A 24,588-nucleotide genomic window follows, 5' to 3' on the forward strand; every position below is an offset into this window, starting at 1 on the left:
TCTAACCGCTTGCGTCTTATAGGTTCAATTAGGTTCAAACAAATGCATGCCTCCCCCTTTTTTCAAGAGCTCACCCTCAGGAGAGCAGAGCAGGAGGAGGGGAAAATGAGAGAGGAGGAAGAGGAGAACCTGCTGCGGATACGACATCTGCAGAGCATCCTGCCTCCTTCCCATACCTACCTCACCCACCCCCGCCTTCCCCTTCTCTACCCTGTACCCTCAACCCTCCTACCCTGACCCCTGAACCCAACCCTTTCTCACCCACCCCTTTACACAAACCCTCCACCCCTCACCCACTTTATCCTATCCCATCCCACTAAATACAATAAGATAATAAGAAAAATCAGTTAATATGATTAAATCTCTTTGTTCTTCCTCCAAAGAAGTTTCCTATATTCGTTACCGTTTACTGGACTTGTAAAATGTCACATGTCAATATCCTACATTCTCTAATAAATTTGTTGTAAACAGCTGGCAGAAGTAGGCTTTTGCTGGGATGCCACGACAAACGTTGCTTTACGCATGCTTTACAAGGAAAGAAACATTTCAATGTTCTGTACTCTATGCCGAATTTACAAGGAAGGCACCAATAACTTGAAATGAGCCGTAGCTGTTTTGCAAAGTTCTCCTCATGGTGCAACAACTCCTTCAATCACCTGATTTGTAAGGGAGTTTGGGATATTAGCGTTACTAGTGAGTTCACTACATCCTTGTCCATGACTTTTACACACACACGGCAGCCCGCCTCTTTCACCAGTTATGTAAAGCTCCCACAACCCTGTTTTCTACAAGTTATTTTTCATAATGCAGTGGTTCTCCCCGACACCTGTAAACAGGCTTCAACATGTCAAATCAGACGAGTGCCCTTTGACTTGGACTCCAATGAGCTGGTCCACAGGAGCAGCCCAGCCGTCTGAAGCCCACTTCCAGCAGGATTCTGGGTGGTCCGCAAAACTTTCTAGACCGCCTTCATGTTTTATTTTGCTTCTTTTTATAGCCTAATCTCTCTAAACTGTACTTAAAACAGCTCACTCCAAACCAACAAACAATCCTTTGCATCTTTGTTTTCTTTTTCTCTCCGCTGACTATTTGGGGTGTGTGTGTGTGTGTGTGTGTGTGTGTGTGTGTGTGTGTGTGTGTGCGTGCGTGTGTGTGTGTATGTGTGTGTGTGTGTGTCCACTCTGGCAGACGTTTAGTCAACAACGGGAAGTTTTCTAGATGCTATCTATAATGCTCTCTAATGGCCATAAATTGTTTCCGCGTCTATAGAACAGGGGGATGTGTATTTTGAAGGGCTCTTAACGGGGCAATTGGAAGTCTCCCGTGAGGCGACAGAGACCGGGAAAACAGCCTGAGGTCCGACCAGCCTCTGTGTGTGGGCCCCGCCGCTGCAGGAGAGGCCTGGTCGGAGGTGCGTCGGTCCACCCAGAGACATTAAAGCCGCCCTCTCTTTACTCCTGATTGGCTAATGAAGCAGCTAAAAGGTCAGCGCTGTACTCAATTAAAGGTGAAGGCCCAGATTTTTTAAGTGGGTGCATTAAAAGCTGCAGCGCCTCTCGAAGCATGAAAGAAAATCACTGCAATTCCTTTTGTCTTCTCTTAGCAGTACAGGTAACATAAATGCCATGACGGTGGGCGGAACCATGCAGGGCCACAGCGACCACTGAGGACACCGAGGTCATGTGCGCCATTTATTTTAAAGGTTTAAAGAGGAGTTTCATTTTCATGGTTAAAAACTCGATATAATAAAGACATTTTTAATTCTCTATTTCTATATCTTTGTCTAAATATGTGTAGACGACCTATCCAGTTGGGAAGTCAACGTGACAGGTAATGTTAGCGGACAGTTAAAGGGGCTTTACACTGCTTTGCTATGTGTTTTTGTTCATTTTTTTATAATACAAATTAAAAAAAGAAAGTTTAAAAAAGTGACTGGACAAGAAAGAGCTGTTTGAGAGGGACTACCAAGCATAATTCAGAATTTAAGAAACTTTGTACTAACGTGACTATGTGTTCAGTTTGGTGGGGGGTTTTTTTTCCTACAATTCTTTTTGTCTTTATACCATTAACTCCCCTAATCCCTACCTCAATCACAGTATAAGTGTAACTACAATTGTTACAAAAAAGTTACATAGCGCACCTTTAAAGGATCCGCGTACTTCCTCCACCAGTGTGTTCCACTTTACTGTGTTCATCTATTCACATTTTTCCTTGATACGTTTCACCACAACCTCTCATTCTTTCTAAACAAGCAGCGACAAAAGTGAGCTCACGCCTGTTCGCTCCAGACGACAGAGACAGATTGATTCGTACGAAGCTGTAAATAAACCAACAGAGGGAGGCAGTGCAGAGTAGGAGAGGAGGAGGAGGAGGAGGAGGAGGAGGTCACCGTATCAGGTTGGTTTGAACTGAGATCTGATAAGCACCTCATGGTTCACTCCCATGACGAGGCTTCCTCTGGCGTCCTGTCTGCGGCCGGCCGCGTTGATTACAGCCCTTAGTTCTCCTCTGGTCACTCTCTGTCCCTCTGATGGTTGTCTCAGACTCCGCTTCCTCCATTCATAGCTCTGTCTGCCTCTGTGTGTGTGTGTGTGTGTGTGTGCGCGCATGCATTTATGTAAACCAACCAAGTAGCTTTTCCGGGGGCTGTTCTGCGAGGAAAGGTTATCAAAACACAACAGTGCACTGGGAACTGTAAACATGCTTAAACACAGATCTGGGGCTGAGGGCCATTTTCCTTTGCACTGTACTGTGCAGTCATTCCCACTGCCACCATTCACTGTCAAATTACACCGAGAGCTGCAGATAAGAAGCTCCAGAACAGGCCCGAGTTCACCTGGGTGTTCTACCAGCTCCATAATCACAGTCGACTCGCGGGGTCGGCTGTGATTACGGAGCTAATGGCTGCAGTTGAGCAGTGTTTTTTTTTTTTTTTTTTATGAGGAACTTATTTATTCAAAGTGGATTCATCAATGGCACAGAATGCCAAGTTACACCTTCAGCACAACTTCAAAACACGATCATCCCATCGCTGTTGCTTGTTGTGACACAATACCAGATTATTAGAAGCTACATCTTACTAAATTTCAACATGGTTTTTTTTTGCTAAGCAATGACTCTCCACAAAAATGTGACATTTTAATCGAATGATATTAGTGAGTTGTCTCCACCTGCTTCTAGTCTTTATGCTAAACTGGGCTAAACATGTCCAGGTTCCATTTCTCAGGTATCTGGAAAGTGTATTATCTATTCAGGCAGTGGTGTAAAAACTTCACACAAGTCAAACTTGAGTCAAAGTAAAGAAGAAAGAAAGAAAATGTGTTAAAATGTTAGTTTGGTAAACAGAGAATGGAAATACTTGAGGTACTTGAATAAATGCACTCAGTTACATTCCATCACTGATTTCCTTTCTTGCTTCATATGATGTTTTTACAGTCGTTATAATAATGTCACAAAATGTCGCCACCGTGTTAGACGCAGTCAGGAAACTTTAAAGGTTCGAAGAGACGTTCAAAGAGAAGTGAAAAATGAAATGAAAAAGGAATATTACATAAATAAATACGTTTTTGGAAAAACATAGGTTGAACAATGCAAAGGGAGTAGAATACTGAAAAAAAATACACAAATAAATCAGAAACATATGTTCTAAAACAGAACAGGAAACTAAATGAGAAAATTAAGAAATAGTTTAAATTGATACAAAGGTAAATAAATACATAGTACAATCAGGTTACAGTAGAAATATCAATTCATCAAGATCAAAAATCTGTTATTGCCTACATTTATTTTCAGCATTATTTTTGGTGCAATCAATGACATATTAATGTATTTATTGAGCTGTTCATTTGTTTATATGTTTCTGTTTTTATTTTGTCAGTTTCTGTCCTCCGTACAGCACAACGGAGGAAATCGATAATGAGACGAAACAGCTTTACCAGCAGCGACAGCTCCTGCAACAATATTAACCCTTTGAGATATGCTCTATGTTATTGTCTTTCATACTGCCTACTTTGACTTGTGCACAGTGGTAGAAAGTAACCGATTGCATTTACTCAAGTACAGTGCCTGCTCATGTGTTAAAGCATCAGAATTATTATTTCAATATAATATGTAAAACAATGAAACTCTCTGAAAGGGAGTATTCTGCCAAACAGTTACCTTACTTTAATAGTATAACTACATTTAGTTGTTAATACATTTGCATAAATAATTTTTTCTTGTTATTTTTTCAAATTGGTGATGTATAGAAAATTAGGTTTATATTATCTATTATTTTCAATAATATGTCATCTTTGGGCTTCCATAAAAGTGATTCATATTTCAAGAATCATGAATGATCCCCTGCTGTATGTTTTAACTAACTACATTATTTTTGTAGTCTCCCATGATGATAAAATATGAATCATCTCTTCTCAAACCATATAAAAACATGTTCATATCAAACTCTGAAGAAAACAAGGAACCACTCCATTATTCTGCTTATTTTGTTTTATTGCACTTTTACCATGATGCAAAGAAATGAGAAAAAAAAAAAAAGATTCCCACAGAAACAATGAGTTGAATAAAAAAGAGAAGCATTTTCACTTTAAGAACACATCATCTAAAAGGCTCTCCATGGATCCACCCGTACGTCCAGACACACTGTACTGACCTGACACGGGACTATGGAAACTTAAGACTGTATAATAAAACCCTCATGGAACAGATGGAGTCAGCACACATGTACATGTAGATCTCTGTAACTTCTCTACAGCTCGTATCCTGGAGGAGTCGGGAACCTTTCCACTATGAAAACCAGACATTCAAGTATTTCTATCATTGCACAGGCACTAGATTTTCCTACTGTATATATTAACTTTCAGCCAGCGACTGAACCGTTGACACCGACAGCCACGCCTATCAGCTGTCGGTTATGAATGAAATATACATCCTGAAAAATAATCTCTCCACAACAGCAACATCTGGACATCAAATATATTACAAACAAAACAATAATATAAAACTATTTAAGTGTCACATTTGGCTTTTGGTACCGTAAATCCAACCTCATATCGTGTCGCGCTGAAAGAAATGAGAACAGTAGTTGGGTTAAATGTTGTAAACACAGGCGCAGACTTGCTCATTTGACTCAAAACAATACTTGTGGCAGCTAGGAACCGAGTTTAAAGCGAGCTTGATGCTTGGAAACTGGAGAGGGGTTCATTTGACTGAGAGGCACCGACCTGGTAGTTACTTCTGCATGTGCTCAGTTTGCCCTCTTTTGGACAAATGACGAAGCACACCACTGTGGTGTAAAATTCAATTCAAACGGTTCATTTGAACACACAAAAAAAAGTGATGTTGATGATCTATTTTAAACAATAAATATGATTTTTCTTTTTTTTTTATAAATACTCTCTCAAGTACAAGTAACATTTATGGGCAAAATTAAAAAGGACAAATCCAGGAGTAAACCTGCACTCCGATCAAATATCTCCATCTTGAATACCAATGATAGAAGCTGAATCAGCTCAGCAGAAATAAAATATATATTTTTTTTAAAAAGACACTTTGCAATAAAACACTTTTTTTTTCAGCAAATCAATAAAACATAATTTTTGATCATTAAGACAACGAGAGTCAACCTCCACCATATCCTCCACCGGGAACCGAAACACTTGCAATACCGACAATACGTATAAACACATAATTCAGCTTGTGAAAGGAGGGAGGGGCGGGGTGGAGGGGAGGGGTTCTTTACAAGTCCCTCAGAATTCACTGAATTCAAAAAAAGGGTCCTGAACGAGACAGAGAGAAGGCGTCTCTTGCAAGACTTTCATGGTTTGGTAGTGCTGCGGTGGGTTGGTGGTCGGGTTCGGCTGCGTTGACACTATCCTACACTAGAGTCAGGGGTGGATATTTTCAAGGAGTCTGGGTCGGTGTAGTCCGTGGCCCGGCACCCAGATCTGTCCAGAAGTCTTCGACATCGCCTGCGTCTCGAGCAGTCATTGCACTGTTTGTCAAAGTCCTATCCAGCAGGCCTCCACGTCTTCCACACAGCTTATGTTAACCTCAGGCAGGTGGGCTTTACTGTAAGTTCAGCAACGAAGAAACAAAACAAAAAACAAGCCCTCTGAGAAAATCAGCACAGATGGAGAGCATCTGTGTTACAGGACGCCAGTTCAGTTCGAAGAGAAAGACTGGATCTCCCATCTCCAGGGATTCAGTCCGATCCAGCTGCCAGCGCCCTCAGACAGCTACCTCCGCCGTGGGCCGGTGTGGGCGTGGTCCGTCCCCTGGTGCCCCTGGAGGTCGTCCTCTACGACGTAACTATAGCCCTCCTTTTCGATGCATTCTGACATTGCATTTAGCACCTGGTGACCATGACAAGAAGAGATAATAGGTTTAAGGACGGATAAAAGCTGTTGTCATTCTTTATAGTCACTATTAGAGGTCATAAAGGTTCAAGTCATTTTTCAAAAAGTCACTGATCGATATTATTCCTGGATGTTTAGAGAAGTTGTTCAGTTTCTTGCCCAGCATTCAATGAGAAGTTTGATACCACACATGTACATTTAATATGAAGGTATGGCTCAGTAGCCAGCTAGCTTAGCTTAGCATTAAAATTGGAAGCTACAGTTAAGCTACAGTGACCCAGGCAGCCTACCAGCAGCTCTGAAGCACATGCTATATCTTGTTAGTTTAACCCATACAAAAACAGAGGCGGGAAAACGTCAATATGTGATTTTTTAGAGGCTGTGGTAGGATAGTGTAATGCTAAGCTAAGCTAGTGATTTCCAGGCTATCGGGTCCCATATCACACTAATGTTCAGGTTAATTCTTTTATTTTGGGTGTTTTTTAAATATTTAAAACACATCATTTTTCTCACAGTGACCATTGCTGCAGCAGCTCAATTCATCCTCTCTGGCAAGCTCTGATTGGTCAGCTCTGACAGGCTTGAGCAGGGACCACCCTCTGTGTTTTAAACCCATGGCAGGGAGGATTTATGGAAGTCACAGTTCATGAATACAGGCTTGGCGCATTTCTCAGTGAGCGTTTTGATAATTTCATAGTGTTCATATTGCAGCTAGACCTGTTTTGTATAAACATAATCCCAAAATGTTGAGCGATTTCTTTTAAGATTCGGGGGGGACTAAACGCTGTACATAATGAGTGCAGTGCTGATAGAAGGTCAGTGAGTCCTTCAGCATCTTCTGCATTTCTGTCATCTCAAATGTGATCGGACCTTCATCCCAGTCCTAAAGATAAATAGACTGTACACAGCACTGACCAGGCGTAGTCGTCTGTCCATGGCCTCCAGGTGTGGCTGGATGAGGATGGGACTGAGGCGGTCCCTCACCAGGGATTCTGCCATGAGCATGGACAGCTTGTATTCTTCCTTAGCCAGCAGCTGCAGACGCAAGTGGGTCGACTTCCTTACCCTGCAGAAAGAGAGCAGCCGGAGGGGAAACAGTCAGTGAAGGCTAACGTGAAAGTCCTGGTAACAGTTTGTACGAGGATCTATAAACAGTGGTGGACAGTAACGGAGTAAATTTACTTGAGTACTGTACTTAAGTACATATCCAGAGGATTTGTACTTTACTTGAGTATTAGATTTCTTTGGTACTTATTACTCTTACTTGAATACATTTCCAAGACAAATATTTTTACTTTTACTCAAGTTAATTTCTAGGAAGGCTGAAAAGTACTCATTACTTTCAGGTCTGCTTTTTTTTTTTTTTTTTTTTTTCTCTAAAATACTATTGGACACAAGCTGTGTTTGTCAAAGAAGGAAACCTATCACAGTGCACGCTCTCCACTGGGATATACGTAAAAGCGGAAATACGTCATCCCTCCCCATAAGGATACCACCAAAGTAGCCACGCTCTCGACTGTGTTTGTCAACACAAAACCACGACAATGGCTGCATCAGATGTAGTTTTTTGTAAAGCAGTGATTCTCAACCAGTGGTCTGGGGACAACATTGGTCTTTGAGGGGGTTCCAGTTCCCAACTTAACTAAATGATAGAGAGTTAGTTGGACGGTGCAGGTTCATTTGGTTACAGTTTTAATGATTGTTAATAAACATCTGCATCTGCAACATCTGCTGTCCTACTCCACATTGTGGTTCTAAAAGCAAGCACATCAGTGCAGGTGGTTTCAAAGAGTTAATTCTCAGAAACAAGAGTTAAAAGGTCCTTAAATTCATTTAGAAAAAATTATAGTAATTCATTGATGTGAGAAATAAGAATTTACTCTTACTCTTACTTTTACTTTTACTTAAAGTCAATTTAAAAGCCTGTACTTTTGGATACTTAAGTACCTTTAAACGCAAGTACTTTTTTACTCTTACTCGAGTAACATGTCGACTGAGCTACTTTTACTTGTAAAGGAGTACATTTTGACCAGTGGTATTTGTACTCCTACTCAAGTACTGGGGTCGAGTACTCTGTCCATCTCTGTCCATAAAACTACACACTTTTTATTAAGCTGACATAAACACACCGGCAACAAAGTCTTACCTGCAGCACTGGGTCAACGGCACCAGGATGGACAGCTCGTCGTGGGAGTGCTTTCCAAAGCTGCAGTGAAAGATACAACAATGGATGGTTCAGAAAATGATCACTGGTATTCAAATATTTCTTCCTATGTTGTTGTACATGTTACTGTTTGCAACGTTCACTGTTTAAAGTTTAAAGAATCAAATGTTGCACCACCATGATCCTGCACTGGAACCGAATGGACAAGCCATACAGAAACTCAAGTGGGGGCAGCCACCGCAGTGGAGGGTGAGATGAGGGGTGTTCAGTCGGTTGGAATTTGCAACAACATTGCTAGATGCTGCTTAATCCTACACAATGGACCTTTACGGTTTGATTAAAAGTCATCCAAAAAGTATGCCAATAAACATGATTTTCTTCCGGAGATGCTTCTGCAGCTGTAGTACATCTTTATTACTTAATTTGAGAGTTCTTAATTCTGAACATTAGGTCCAAGACACCTGCACATCATGTATGTGTTTTAGTAATTCTCTCATTATTTTTATGGACCTATATACACTGACACGTTACAGCGGAACCGACAGGTGGAGTTATGAAGGCTGTGAACGACAACAGACTATAATGCAGTGACTCACCCTCTGCCGTTGTCCAGATGGATGATAAAAGTCTCGTTTCCAAACTTTTCGAACGTCTCATAATGGTGGCGATCCATGTTTCCTGTGATGGAGCACAAGGAAATAATTCAGCCAAGAGGGAAAATGGAGGCAAAATAAAATAAAGAAAGCACATACGTGTGAGTGATCATGTAGTTTACAATACATGTGTGCATGCAACAGCAATGTTTGGGGTTTTTTTTTCAATTATTGTGCACAGGCCACCACAGGACACTGAAATCTCAGATGATAACATCTGTTTGGCTGAATTAGCATTAACTTAGAACACATCACACAAAAACCCGTTATTGTTTGTGTCACGTCAACTCACCCATGAGGAAGTCAAAGATGGTCATGTCCATGATATCCAGAAGTCGTGTCCCACTGTCGTAAGGTGGAGTCTGTTTGACCTCCTCGCAGTAGTCCGGGTCCACCTCCCATCTGAAAGTGAAATATCAAATGATGTCTTGTTCACAGTCTCGTTTTTATTTGCAAAACCATCACAAAACCTGTTTGTTTCCACTTTAAGATGTTGTTTACTCAGTGATGATTTGATGATTTTCTTTTTTAATCAAAACTTCTTTGTTTTTGTCTTTGTTCTTTGTTTCTATATTAAGTGTGGCATGATCTGTACAGTTTTATTCTATTTTGATGAGGGTCGTTTTCATGATATCACCCCTGGTCAGTGGGTGTGTCTGAGTGCAAGATCAATCTCTTACTCTGCCTTCTTGCGTTTGTGGTAGGAGCGTCTCCACGGGTTCCTCCAGGTCTTGCGTTTGGCGAGGGCCAGGTCCGGGAGGAAGGCGGCCAGGGATCCTTCTATCTGGTCCGGTTTACCGCACAGAGCGTGCTCAGTGGAGCAGTAGTATGAGCACTCTCCATAGAAACACACGTTGTTGGCTGAGAATTGAAAAAAAAAAAAAAAAGAACACAGGTTGACGTGGCTGCTTAGGTTCACTCCATCATAGTAATCCCCAGCACATATATTAACAAAACTATATTCTCAAGATCAACTGAACTGGGGACAAGTACAGTAAAGGTTGCAATCGCTAATTAACTGTCGTGCTTTGTACAAGCTAAAATCTCCTGATAATACTAATCCCATGGAAATGAATATCCCAATAACTCGAGGCACAGCAGCAGCTTCTCTCTACATTATGAAGAAGGGAACTCTTCATTTTTGCTTCACATTTTGAAAAACACGATGTCAATAATAATGTATTGTTCTCTGAGATCACCTCATAAATTCTATTCTTGGATGGATAGGAAGCTTTGTAAACGTGACCTAATTATAAAGAGCAGAACTGACATTTGTGCAGGGTTTCTATCAATTCTAGTGGATGTACTGAAATCAATCCCATGATATCTTGATTAAATGTTGATGGACATTCTCAGTCATCCAGGACAGTATTGGTCAGTATAGCACCATCTTGATTAAACTTTTCAATAGTTCCGATAAGCCTCTCTTCTCTTTGACAGCGCGTACCTGGTGAAATGAAGAAGGTCCTCCACAGCTTTTTGTCTCGCGTGACGTCTCGGATCTCCTTCGTCATGTTGACGAGCCTGCCGGCCACGGGGGGGACGCGGCGGAAGTCCAGGACCCTGCAGGACAGAGGCACAAACCGAGGGCTCAGATTCTGCCTCCAGAGTAAAGAAAAAAATGACGCTTCTTACAGTGTAACTCCAGAACCTGCTTAAGAATCATCATGTTTTCAAGCTCTCTTCCTCATCAAACTAATCCACTGATAGTTGTCAGCACATGAATGAGCACAGTGCAAGCAGGAGCAGCTAATAGATAATTCAGAATACTTTTAATGGTGTCTTGTTGCCAAATTACAAACATATCTCTAGAGTCAGACTTTGAAAACCATTGGAATATAGTGATTAATGTGGATAAATATTGTGCATCATGGGTAATAAATTTATGAAAACAAAGAAATTGTTTCAAAGTGAGTCTGTTGTTTCAAATTTTGTTCCAAACAATTTGGAACAAAATTATTCCTCGTACCACTACTGGCTGAAACCCTGAACATGTTGCTCTGTTTTAGATATTTGTAGAATGTTAGAGAGCAAACAGACTTGTGTATCTGCTGAACAGCAACAAAGGGAGATCCCACCCCAGATGGGACTCGAACCCACAATCCCTGGCTTAGGAGGCCAGTGCCTTATCCATTAGGCCACTGGGGCAGACAGCGCTGCACTCAAACTATAATGATGTCCCTGCACATCACAGCCAACAGGGGGCACTGTGACTTAAGTGATGACTTGTCAGTTACACCACATGGCGGTAAACCTCCCTGTGGTTTTTATGTGGCTATCATTCTCCATCAAACACACTTTTAACTTCCTCAGTGCCCTGACAAACATATTTTTCAGATCTGCGGGACCAATATCTTTATTCCATCTTGAGAGGCCGCCATGATTTTGTGTCTTTGCCTCATTTGACAGGAAACCAGTGTTAGTGTCAACGTGTGTGTTCGCCAGACGGAGAGAGGGGCAGGTCTAATAAAGCTGTCTTTTCACGGGGAGGTGGCGTGGCCTTCTTCCTGTGTGCGTGCCACACGCCTGTTTTATGCATGTGTGGCCTCTGTCGTCAATACCACCCGGGCTGCAACATCAGCGCAGCCTCTTTAAAAATTGATAACCCTGACAACACCTAATGGCCAGGGCCCCGGGGCAGACACACACACTGGGAGAGGGAAAGAGAGAGAAAAAAGAGCTGTTAACTGTGAGCTTGTGGCATAAATGATGACATCAAGTCGCGAGGTGGCGGGTGCAGGGAGACAGACGCACGCGCTCTTGTCTCTATCCACGGACACAGGACGAGGCACGGCGCAGCACCGCCAGGCCTGCTGGGCCCTGGCCCGCTGCCATGTTACAGGGAGCAGCCAGGGACCGACTCCACTCCAGCTCATCACTCAGGTCTCTTTTTTTCATCCCTGTCCCTTTTGATAAACCTTACTCCCACTGTGGCCATTGTAAACCTGTGATATATTCAGGGTGGGACTGAGAGGCCAGCTCGGAGCTGTGCATGACCAGCGGAGCAGGAATCATTATTGCACACGTACACGGCTGAAAAATGCAGAAGGAGCCAGCGGGTCTCGTTTATCTGGAGCTACGGGAGCTCATCGTATGTTTGTCTCCAATAGCTTCCGGGGAGAAAACCCCCCCGGCTGTCTACCTGGAGGTCACTGTTGGTTGTTTGTGCATCATCGTGGCGATTCGGTCTGTATAACTTTATATTTTAAGCTCATATCAGTCTTTGTATCTCTTTATATATTCTTGCTGAATGCTCTTTTTTTTCCCCCACCCAATGCAGCAATACAAAGTGCAATTCTCACTGAAGTCCAATCACATAATTAATGATGCTTACAGCAGCGTAGCCTACATAAGAAAAGACAAGTGGCTTCAGTGTCTGTGTGTACACTCCTTTTAAAAGAGCTCGTGTGTGTCTGTGAACCCCCTGGGAGGCAGTGTAGCCTCAGTCTCTGCACCACCAGCACCACCACTACCACCACCAGCAGCAGCAGCAGCAGCAACAGCAGCAGCAGCTCTGCAGCCAGGCTTTAATTTAGAACAGACAAAATAAGGAAAAAAAATAAAGTGCTGCTTTTGGCAAACCCCTTCCTGACTTATATTTAGAATGGGCACAGGGCCTTTCATGCCTTTGGTTTCCTCCTCTTCCCCTTAACCCACACATATGCCGGGAGTGTGTGAGCGTATTTTCGTGTGTGTGTGTGTGTGTGCGTTTAGAGGACCAGATGTGGAGCAGACTGGTGAAGAAAGCTGCTTCTAATGCAATTGCTGCTGAACTGTGTCATCGTGCCTGAAGGGAGAGCAGATTCAACATCACCCTCACCCTCCGTGGCCCCTTTTGTGTGTGTGAGTGTGGACATGTGTGTGTGTGTGTGACCTGGGTATCATCTTGTACCACCGGCACTCACGCACTACAACACAATCCCTCGGCTCATAATAACACGCAGCCGCGGTGACGTCGGCGGGGCTTTAATAGCAAACGCTCTCTCTGGTCCATCAGAGAGCCTCACGAGGTTTTCTCTTTTCATTAAAGTCTCTCCAGCAGGCCGGCCGTAAAAGTGTTAACCTTGTAAAGGCAGTGAAGTCAGAGAAGCGTGGTGGTTAGCAACGCAAGGAGGCTGCAGTCATTGTTCAGTCAGATGCTAGCTGCGGGAGGGAGGCATTCATTCTCTATGACTCATGGCCTCTCAGAGCTCACTGCCTCTACTGTACAGGCCCGGCTCACACCGCTCACTGGGTTTGAAATACAGAAAAAAAAGAGTTCTGAGGGAGACGGTGAAAAGGAGAGGCAAATGTACAAGCAGACAGTGTGTGGAGGGCGTTCTTGCACAGAGGAGAAGGCATGCCTGCACACAGATGCACACACATCTGTACTGCTATACTTAAGGGGGTGTAACTTGTAGACACATATAGCTGAGCTTTACTATTTTAACACAGGCACCCAGCGGTGGCCCTTCAGGTAAGGTGTTCAGCAGGTTTTTGTCCCCCTCCAAGGTGGTTAATGAGCTGACACAAGGAGAGGCAAATTAGCAATCAGGGAGGAACAAAACCTGCGGGACGGAAAGAAGTTGTAGGGCTTGAAGGAGTGTGAAAAGATTCAAGAACATCAGCTTTTTTCACATTTTGTTGAGAGGGATTGCGGCATCGGGGGCCCAAAGTTACTCCATGTTTTGGAGTATATATGTTTCATTCTGACCAAAAGTTAGTTTATAAGAATGGTTAATGTACATTTCTTTATTACTTTGAATGGTTGCCCTACACCTGCTGACCAGTGTTAATTTCATTAAGGGGGGGGGGGGGGGGGGGGGGGGGTATGTAGTTTTGCAAAAGAAGTTTTTATCAGAAAAGAAAGTTTTATCTTTTATGCTTCGACAAGACAACTAGCCAAACTCTCTATGTTTTCATGACTGAGTAAACAAACCTTGAAGGACGATTTCATACTGTTTTACTTTGTTTATATGTGGCGGACCCTGCCACCTCTCTAGTTTCAAACAGTGTTCTGGGACCTTATTTTCCTCTGAGAAACAGCTTGTTTATTCAGTTATGGACAAAATAAATATTTCTGAGTTTGTATTATTATCTCATTAGTAGTGTAAATATTAGAGCTCGAAGTTTGAACTTGTTCTCTAAAACTACATAGTGATGAAAAGTATATAGAGATGACAACAAGCTAAAAATAGATCTTTGATAATAAAAATGTAGTTTTTGTTAGTGTCAAGCTCTAGGACATTCAAACGACGGACGGCTTTTTCCCCACACCCGTTCGTCTACTTTATCTGACAAAATCCAATCAATACATCCCTGTCATTGATTGACAAGGGCAGTCCCTAACCGACAGAGAGTTAGTGACAATATGATCCCTTCTCATCGATCAAGAGGAAATAAGACAAACACCCTGGAGAGACAGCTGAAGGTGTTCCACCCTGCTGTTAATCCACAGTGAGTCAGCTAACATCATTTAAGAGAAGCATATGGCTAACGTTAAGTCGGACTTGAAACACTCTGTGCCAAACCATGTTGGCAAAGCCCGTCAGGAAGCTGGTTTTTCTTCAGGCTGGTAATGACTGGCTTAATCTGTGAAACATGATGTCACAACTTGTCCGGGACAAGTATATGTTTTGGTCGGACAAACGCACTGCTTTATCATATCCTGCCCTTTTGTTGGAGTGAAACGCTTGTGCGTCTAAGTGCACAACAAGTGTAAGAGGACAAGCAGCTAGAAACAGAAGTTGTCACTGAGTTATATTGCAGAGAAAAGCTTAATGGCAGCTCTGAACATGGCATCGCAGTTACTGTCTAGTCAACAGCACGCAAAATGTTGCTGAAATAGATGCTTGAGAACCTTTTTTTTAAAAGCTAAACTAGCCTTGTTCACATCAATAATCAAAGCTGCTGGCTGCTGTTTCTGCATCTTGTGCCTCAGCAGTAGACCATATTCACACGGCGGCCATTATCCTCTGATGTCACGTTCGGGGCGGCAAGCTCGAATGATTGTTTTAAGACGTAGGGATTCAGACAAATAGTATTCATTTCACAGCATCCCAAAAAATAGTGAACATTTTAAAGGAAAACAGAACTATTTTTCAAGGTAAAACAACATATTTGATAACCCAGTTGCAAACGTTAGCATTTGACCTGATGCATCATGTAGGGGGTATCCAACAGGAATGTTAGCTAGGAAGTAGGTAAATTGCTAACGCTGGATGTCAGCAGGAACAAGAGAAATCGATGGCTCATTGTATTCAGCCACCCAGTAAGCCATGTCAGTGGGTGAACAAGCACAATACAATAGCCCCAACCACCACCTTAACTAAATGGAATGCAGCCATCATTAATGTTATACATTCCACCTGTGCTTTTCCTGCTTTGTCAACACAAAATGTCAGCCACGAAAAAGGGCCTATTGTGCTCGCTCACACTCCAGCTGGTTGCACTTTTAGCTATCGTCTAGCTTCCAGAAGACAGACGGACGAACGTGTGACAGCGCAGTGTGTCACGTGCACGAACAAGACACACTCAGCACCCCCTGAGACCGGCTGAAAGCGACTCACCTGTCCAGATGAAAGGCAGCGATCTCGGCGTTGTGTCTTTCAAAGTCAGAGAAATAGAAGAAGTCCGGCGGGGTCTCCTGCTCCCGGGTCTGCCTGCAGAGACACGAGGAGAAGGGATTAGAGGTCAGGTGTGACTGCGATGCGAAGACAAGGTTACGACAGTCAGCAATATGCAAAAGGCTCTGTGTCGACCCGACGATGCAGCACGTTGAAGCCAGAGCTGCAACTAACCGTTGTTTTCTTGATCAAGTGGTTTGTCCTCCAGTATGTCAGTGGCAAAAATTACCCATCACAAGATCCCAGAGTTCCCAAAATGAATGTTGTCTGGAGATATTCAAGCTACTTTCAAAAAAGACTAAGAAAACCAGAAAATGGTTACATTTCAGAGGCAGGAATTTGTATTTATTTTATTTTTTTTGCTTGACAAATTACCTGGAGAAACACAATGTTCATTTTCAGCTTCATCATTTTATTCTGGGTTCCTATGAGGATAGGTTTACATACTTTCAAATGCAGCTCTGTATTCCCCACTCTGTCTGAAATGATTTGTTACTTTCTCTTTAAGGCCCCTCCTCCTGAATATCCAGTCTGCTCCGATTGGTCAGCTCGCACACACCTGAGCCAACACCATTATCAGCAACAGGGCAGCTGCGCCAAATTAACGCTTACCTGCCAAACTAGCCGCTAGGGATAAATTGGTGGTGTAATGTGTGTATTAAAGGCGCGATGACTGACGAGGCTTTCAGGCGCAGTGTTTTCTGTGGGAGAGAGGAGCTTCTTTCGGTGAAGATTTTTTGACCTTTTTAACATTTATATTCACTAGAAAGAAGAATATCTGGTTGTGGGTTGCAAAATTCAGGTATGCAAGACGGCATACAAACAGGCGTTCAACATTACAGCACTTGCTCGGTATACTTCGCAATGACTTTGGCGCGTTACAATCCAGAGGAGACGGGTAGGTGATAAAACGCTCTGTCTTTACACCTGTGTACCTAACGCTGTGAGCAGAATTTGTGAGCTATAAACAAGCCACAATAAACCGGTGTCCTTGCCTCGCAAAAAAAAGGCTCCCCACTTCTGCTACTTTGGTCGTTTTGTGGGGCAACAAGAAGCGGGAACAACTGAAGGTCAGCGACGTCCTCCTGAAGCAGCATCCACTCCTGTTCTCCATCGGTACCTATTTCTGTCCGGCTCTGATCCTTCCTCCCCCCTCCCCAAAAAAAAACTGCTTTCCACACACATTCTGCCTTAAAGCTCTTACTGGAGGGAAAAGAGGCTCTTAAAGGCTTAAAACCCAGAGCTGATGGAACACGGGCCAGGATGGGGCAGGACAAACAGGACGGCTGGGGTAAAAAAGGTGAAGTCAAAGGAGTTGGAGGTAAAAAGACTTCCCTGAGAAGGTGCTGGCTATAGAAAATATGCTAATGTCTTTAAAGAATACAAGGAGAGCAGAGCGGTCCATTTTTTTGTCTTCTTTTTTCTTTCCTTCACAGAGGAGCTGCATATTTGAGTTATTAGTGGGCTGTGCTCGCCAGCCCACTATGGACACCTCTATAGCAGAGCTATAGGTGTCCATAGTGGGCTGTGCAGAGCACAGCCCACTATTGTTATTGCTCGCGCCTCTTTTTATTTTTCTTCTTCCGTCCTTTTTTTGGCACTTTTCACGCCCCGCACCGTTGAGCGAATACAAACAAAAAATACATCAAAACGTGCGGCTCGGGCGGACTCGGTATGCTATTATTTTTCTCAGGAAAATATGAATTTTTCGCGACGTGAGTCGCGAAAAACTGCGATAAATTTCCCATAAGGAATGAATGGGGCGAGGTCAAAAAAGTCGCAAATCTGCGACATTTTTCAAACATCTCCTGCTCGGGCATACGTTCACGTGGAAACACCATTCCAGCTTTAAAATGTAGGCACAAGTCCTGAGTATTCAAGTTGTATTTGAACTTTTTTCCTATGTTGTGTAGTTTTTGAACTGTGATCCTTGAATGAAGGTGAGTGATTTTGGAAAAATTCAGGGTTTTCAATGATTGTGTATGGCGGAATGTTCGTGCAGCAGCGTGGAGAGGGCCAACTGAAAGAGTGAGAGAGACTCAAAAATTTGCTCCGAAATTTTCTCTTTCCGTGACGATCCTGACCACAAATTGGGCTCAAAAACAGTGATATTTCCCAGAGTTGTAGCCACACTTGTCTTCTTTCTCCCAATGTGTCTACTTTATCGGTAGGATTTACGGTTTTTAAATTATCGACCGCTAACCGACAAGAGTAGCTCTGAAATGCTCCATTTACTCCAATGTAAATCGGGAGAAGGATTTCCAAAACTGCACGCTTTTTTAACTCGCTGCCATTTCCACATTTCTGAAGCTAGGACCACAAAACTTAATGAGTGTGTTCTTTAAGGCCTTTCTGGCTCGATCGTGAAAAAAAATTGTTGATATCATGTAAGATTTTGACCAAATAGCACTAGTTTGACGTCCTAGATGTGAGGCAGAAATTGCTCTCAAATCAGCTCCCTCACAGGCCGTTGCTACGGCCCTTGCCAACGGTCACCTAGCAACCAAAAACATCTGGGCCAAGAGAGAGAGTGACAGACAGACAGACACTAGACACACATCAGACAGACAGACAGACAGACAGACACACAGGAGACACACATCAGACAGACAGAAAGACAGACAGGAGACACACATCAGACAGACAGACGGACAGACAGACAGAGCGACATGTAGACACACACACACAGAGCTGCTTAAGCGTGCTCTCACATGCACACAGACGCACACACACAGTATATTTCCCAGCATTTAAACGACATTAAACGATCATTTTTTCACTCATTCAATGTGCGGCTTGATCGGACTCTGTATGCTATAATTCAGTTCTCTAGAATATTAATCTTTCGCGTCGTAAGACGCGAACAGCTGCGAGACACTTCCCATAAGGAATGAATGGGATGAGGTCAAAAAACTCGCAAATCTGCGATGTTTTTCAAACATCTCCTGCTCTGGCATACATTCAGCTAGAAACACCATTCCAGCTTTAAAATGTAGGCACAGGTCTTGAGTATTTTTGTTGTATTTGAACTTTTTTCCTATGATGTGTAGTTTTTGAACTGTGATCCTTGAACGATGGTGAGTGATTTTGGAGAAATTCTGGGTTTTCAATGATTGTGTATGGGGGAATGTTCGTGCAGCAGAGTGGAGAGGGCCAACTGACTCCGTCACAGTCCGTTGCTACGGCCCCTGCCAACTGTCACCTAGCAACCGAAATCAGCTGGGCAAAGAGAGAGAGTGACAGACAGACAGACAGACAGACAGGAGACATACATCAGACAGACAGACAGACAGGAGACATACATCAGACAGACAGACAGACAGACAGGAGACACACATCGGACAGACAGACAGACAGACAGACAGGAGACACACATGAGACAGACAGACAGACAGAGAGACATGTACACACACACACACACACACACACACACACAGCAATGCTTAAGCGTGCACTCACATGCACACAAACGCGCACACAGTATATTTCCCAACATTTAAACTACATTTAATGATTATTTTTTTGCTCATTCAATGTGCGGCTCGATCGGACTCGGGTTGCTATTATTCAGCTCTACGAAATGTTAATTTTTCGCGACATAAGTCGCGAAAACTGCGATAAAATTTCCCATAAGGAATGAATGGGGGGAGGTAAAAAAAGTCAGAAATCTGCAACGTTTTTCAAACATCTCCTGCTCTGGCATACGTTCACGTAGAAACACCATTTCAGCTTTAAAATGTAGGCACAAGTACTGAGTATTTAAGTTGTATTCGAACTTTTTTCCTATGATGTGTAGTTTTTGAACTGTGATCCTTGAATGACGGTGAGTGATTTTGGAAAGATTCTGGGTTTTCAATGATTGTGTATGGCGGAATGTTCGTGCAACAGAGTGGAGAGGGCCAACTGACAGAGTGAGAGAACCTCAAAAATTTGCTCAGAAATGTTCTCTTTCCGTGAGGATCCTGGCCACAAATTGGGCTCAAAAACAGTGATATTTTCCGGAGTTTTAGCCACACGTGTCTTCTTTCTCCCAATGTGTCTACTTTATCGGTAGGATTAATGGTTTTGGATTGATCTGCCTCTAACCGACAAGAGTAGCTCTCAACTGCTCCATTCACTCCAATGTAAATCGGGAAGAGGACTTGCAAAACTGCGGCCTTTTTTAACTCGCTCCTATTACCACATTTCTGAAACTAGGACCACAAAACTTAATGTGTGTGTTCCTTAAGGCCTTTCCCGCTTGATGGTGAGGAAACTTTGCTGATGCCATGTTTGCTTTTTCTTCACGGGGCAAAGCGCACAGCCCACTCTCGCGATTTCCCGGCGGGGAATTGTCTAGTTTTTCCTTTTATACACTGTCTCTGCCTTCTCTTTGCTTTTTTTCTTATTGACAAGAGTAAATACTTTCCAGGAAGGCAGCTGAGTGTAATGATTTGGACTGCAGCCTCTGCCATTTCTGCTTCAGCTAGCTGAGGGAGGATGAGAAGAATGGAAACTATCTTGGCAACTTCTCTTTCTCTCCTTCTCTCTCTTCTCCCTCCGGATGCCTCTGTGTTTATTTCGCTCAAAAATCCTCTATCTCACCTCCTCTGCTTCTCCGCTCGCCCTCACGCAGAACTGTTTTTTTCTCCCTGCTTTATTTTTTTCTCCTAGCGTCCACGGCTTAATACTTCGTATCTCTGTGCCTCTCTCTCTCTCTCTCTCTCTCTCTCTCTCTCTCTCTCTCTCTCTCCTCCTTTCTTTTCTCCGTTTCCATCCGTCGCTTCCCTTCCTGCCTGGCTGATTGTAACGCCACAGCTGCGCGGCGGACATATGCACCAGTCATTAACTAACCCAACATGGAGCCCAGAAAACACACTCATCCACTAAAAAATTCCTCGCTCTCCTCCTCTGTATCGCTCCTGTTGTTGTCTTTCTCTAATCATCCTCCAACCTCCATCTCGCTGCGAGCGTTTGACGGACAGCTGCATCCAGATGGGTGGCCAGGTTTGACCGGAGTAAACAGAAAAATCATCATGTTGACTTAAAGCGACAGCCACTCCAAAATGAAAAATACGACATTTTCGTTTAACCTGCGGTGGTTTTTATACATCTCGGGTGTGTTGGTGTGTGTTGCCAGTTTTGAAGATAGTGACCATGGAGATGTTGGCCTTCTATTTAATATACTAGATGGCATAAAGCTACTAAAATACGTTTTAAATACTCAACAGCAAAATGTCTCTTTCAAGAAATCATGAGATAATCCACAAACCTTGTTGTGAGCGGTTTCAGGAACACATTTCTTTCTACGAGACATCACCTGCCAACCAAGTCACCGTGCAGAAGGAAAAATGCATATATTCATAGATGAGAGGCTAGTTAACTTAGCTAGCTAATGTTACAGTTTAGCCAAAGAGGACACCGTACATGTTAACATCCCGCACGGTCACACGCATACATATGCTACAGCTGACTAATGTTAGTTTGTAGGAACTATTTTCCATCAATCAAGCATTAATTCATTTTTTCATAGGCAAGAGGCCAGCTAACTTAGCATGCTAACTAAGCTTGATAACTAAGCTTGCTAACTAAGCTTGCTAACGTTACAGTTTAGCCAAGGAGGATGCCATTTGTGTTCACATTTTGCGCAGTCACAAGCATGAGTCTCTGGTCCATGGCTCTAGAGGGTAGCTAACTAAGCTAGTGAAAGCTATATCTAGCTAACGTTACAGTTTCTTGTCGGAACTATTTTTACCTGACCGAACTACACCCACCAATCATATTATACCACAGGGGGAAGCGTTAATTTTTCATAGGCAAGAGGCCAGCTAACTTAGCTAGCTAACTAAGCTTGCTAACGTTACAGCTTAGCCGAGGAGGATGCCATTTGTGTTCACATCTTGCGCTGTCAAAAGCATGAGTCTGTTGTCCATGACTCTTGAGGCTAGCTAATTAAGCAAATTAAGTTAGCTAACATTGCAGCTCAGCTAAGGAGGATGCCATTAATGTTTATATCCTATGCAAACTCTTGTCGACGAATAGATGCACCATTTCTTCTGTGTAAAACTGTTCACAACAAACTTTGTGCATTATCTTGAGTAACCTTTTCCAGTTTCTCAAATACATCTCTTTGGCGCTTTGAGCACCACAAGTAAAGTGTCATCTAGTTCCCATTATCATGCAGAGAAGGCAGACATCATCTACAGCTGATATACCCAAATGTCAGCAACTCACACACAAAAAAAAAATTAGGTGGATACATAGCACTACAGGTGATCACGGGGTGAACTGCCCCTTTAAAATAGCTTTGAATACTGTTTGGAGGTGTTCAGCACCCATTTTTACAGCAACCTGCTATGATTGGCATTACAAATGTAACGTATACAGTGTCTGGATAACATTTCTCAATCCCAGTGTCCTCACTCTCTTCACCTCTCTCCCGCTCATCCCTCACTTCGCTGCCAGCAGAGGCTGAGCGCCTTCAGTTGATTGTATCGCTCCCCTTCTTCTGGATAGCCTTGCTTCAGGGACACAGCGCTCACTCTACATCAAGGAAAAATGAGGCTGACTTTGAAAGCGGAGAGCGGTGTCTATTTACACCAGCGCCGCTCAGCTGCGCAACGGGACAATATCATTCAGTCCAGCATATGAGGCGGCTACAACTGTTTTATCGATGGGGACAGTTGTGCTAAGTCAGGTCCTGGATTTATTTCCCGCCAGATGTCAGGGAGTCTACGGCATAAATCTGTGATGTGCGTTGGAGACTATAATACATAAAGTTTGGGATAAGGGAGTGGGAGTGAGCGTCAGGTGGAAGGATTAAAACTGACATCCAGTGAAATTTTATTTGGTGGAACTGCATGACTGGCAAAATATCAGCACGTTTAAGATTCTCTTCACAGTTTTTGTCCGGTTGGCAATGGCTCATCAATTCTAAAGGAACCGGACAACACTCATTCACCCGGTTGTCAAGAGTGAGAGGAGAAGTTTGATGCCATTCTCATGTTTGCACGGTAAATATGAAGTAAGTGTCGGGCGCCTGTTAGCTTAGCATAGCATAAAGACTGAAGACAAGGGAAATCAGTTAGCTTGGCTCCGTCTAAAGGAAACGAATCTGCCTTCCAGCACCTTCTTTTACTTTCCACGGGGTATTTTTGTCAAAGAGCTTCCATTTACTGCCGGAAAACCGCAGCACTGATGCAGTGATAATTAAGTCGGTCATATTGCTGACTTAAGCGTGATTTCAGCCTGCCCCAGATTCACTAGAATGCGCTAAAAAGGCATAACCCTATATTTTTCACTGAACAAGTAAGCATAACAATTAGCAGCCACAGATCATGATTTGTCGAACGTCCTCAAGTCTTAGAGTCACCTTTGTTAATCTTAATTAACGAGCTTCGAGGACAGCTTTAAGAGCCAGTGAACAGATTTTGTCACCTTCAGGCGGAGCGAGGCTAGCTGTTTTTCCCCCAGTTTCCAAAATGTACGCAAAGATAGGCAAACCGCTGGCATTAGCTTCATATTTAATGGAAAAAACAGAGTGGACTCAAACTGCTCGTCTAGCTCTTAGCCTGACAGTCATTGGGTGTTTTTCCAGAAATCTAGAACTATTCCTTTGAATGAATGAGTGACTTTGTTATTGCATATAAATCTTGAAAAAACGAAACACCACAGGATGATACAACAGATTCAAAGGGGCTACCGTTGCTGTCTGTTCGTAAACTGGAGAGAGGCGCTGAGTCGAGACACTCAACAAGGTGCCTAGAGTCACATCCTTTGGACTGTCGCGGAAAATCCAGCCCGAGTCCTTCACGTCACTTTACAATCTGCTCTTATACGGTCAATATAAAAGAGATGAAGACATGTAAATTGCTACAAAAATCGTTCGTTACACAGAGTCCCTTTGGCCATCCCTCTGCATCTGAGCAAGAAAGGCTGATTCCCACCACTGCCTGACACGATCGTGCATATAGTCTCATGACCGCGCTGACCATACACAGGTCATGGAGAGTGTAAGCATGAGCAAACAGTCGAGTGCATTGACTGATGGTTATTCAACCTTAAAGAAATCCACCAGCATACTTCACACAGTCCCACTACATTGCTGTCTCCGCAGGGCCAGAGACCCACAATAAGCTGCTTCATTCACGCTCCTATCCTTGTGCTCGGCGAGGTGCACATGCGTCGTGTCACAGCGAATGCCAACGCGAGCGAGCGCCGTGTGAATACGAGCATGTGTTTTTGCATCCGAGGCACCGTCTCTCTGCCTTGTGGCCCCGGCTTGAGATGCGGCGGCACACTGATGCCCTCCTCAGCGCTGAATGCCGGCCAGGAAGCAGGAAGGCTGGATAATTACCGTGATCCACATCCAATTCAAATGTCAATAAAGTTATTTAGAGCATGGCACGACCCCCCACTCCTCCTCCTCCCCCTCCTCCTCCCGCTGACCGGGAGAGAGGACAACTGAAGAGAGAGGAAGGAGTAAAGAAAGGAGGAGAGATTAACAGTGACAAAGGCAGCCCAGCTAAACGAGGGGGGAGAACGAGGGGGGGGCGACGGTGTGGAGGACAAACTACAGTAGATGTCTCTCCGTGTTCTTTGAACTAACAAACATGCAGCTGTTCAGGCGTTACATAACGTTGTGTTCGGGCTCCCTCTAACAGCAGCACCTGTGTTCAGACAAATCTGAGCGTGTTCCGATCAAGCGAACCATTAGGGGCGTGTTGTCTCAGGGAAAGCTGTGCCGTCGACGTCGAGGCAGAGGGGAAACATACATAAATGCATGACCACATAATAAAGTCTATAAATGTCTGAGCACACAGTATGTACTG

At 43.5% G+C, this 24,588-nt stretch overlaps 1 protein-coding gene and 1 non-coding gene across 2 annotated transcripts in view; both read right to left on the reverse strand.

Annotated features, from left to right (window-relative positions):
• Positions 1-4,470: 4,470 nt before the first annotated feature.
• The window catches only part of fam20cb (FAM20C golgi associated secretory pathway kinase b), a 61,743-nt gene continuing 41,625 nt past the window's right edge, over positions 4,471-24,588 (reverse strand). The window contains exons 4-11 of the mRNA XM_030400823.1: positions 15,722-15,814; positions 10,621-10,736; positions 9,854-10,034; positions 9,466-9,575; positions 9,117-9,198; positions 8,503-8,562; positions 7,272-7,422; positions 4,471-6,353 (exon numbers count right to left, since the gene is read on the reverse strand). Of these exons, the coding sequence (XP_030256683.1) occupies positions 6,237-6,353; positions 7,272-7,422; positions 8,503-8,562; positions 9,117-9,198; positions 9,466-9,575; positions 9,854-10,034; positions 10,621-10,736; positions 15,722-15,814 (910 nt within the window). The 3' untranslated portion in view covers positions 4,471-6,236. The remainder of the gene's footprint in view (positions 6,354-7,271; positions 7,423-8,502; positions 8,563-9,116; positions 9,199-9,465; positions 9,576-9,853; positions 10,035-10,620; positions 10,737-15,721; positions 15,815-24,588) is intronic.
• Positions 11,249-11,321, reverse strand: trnar-ccu (transfer RNA arginine (anticodon CCU)). The gene has a single exon. It is a non-coding gene; the product is annotated as a tRNA-Arg (tRNA).

The sequence above is a fragment of the Sparus aurata genome, chromosome 20, assembly GCF_900880675.1.
Source record: "Sparus aurata chromosome 20, fSpaAur1.1, whole genome shotgun sequence".
In the NCBI taxonomy this organism is placed as follows: Eukaryota; Metazoa; Chordata; class Actinopteri; order Spariformes; family Sparidae; genus Sparus; species Sparus aurata.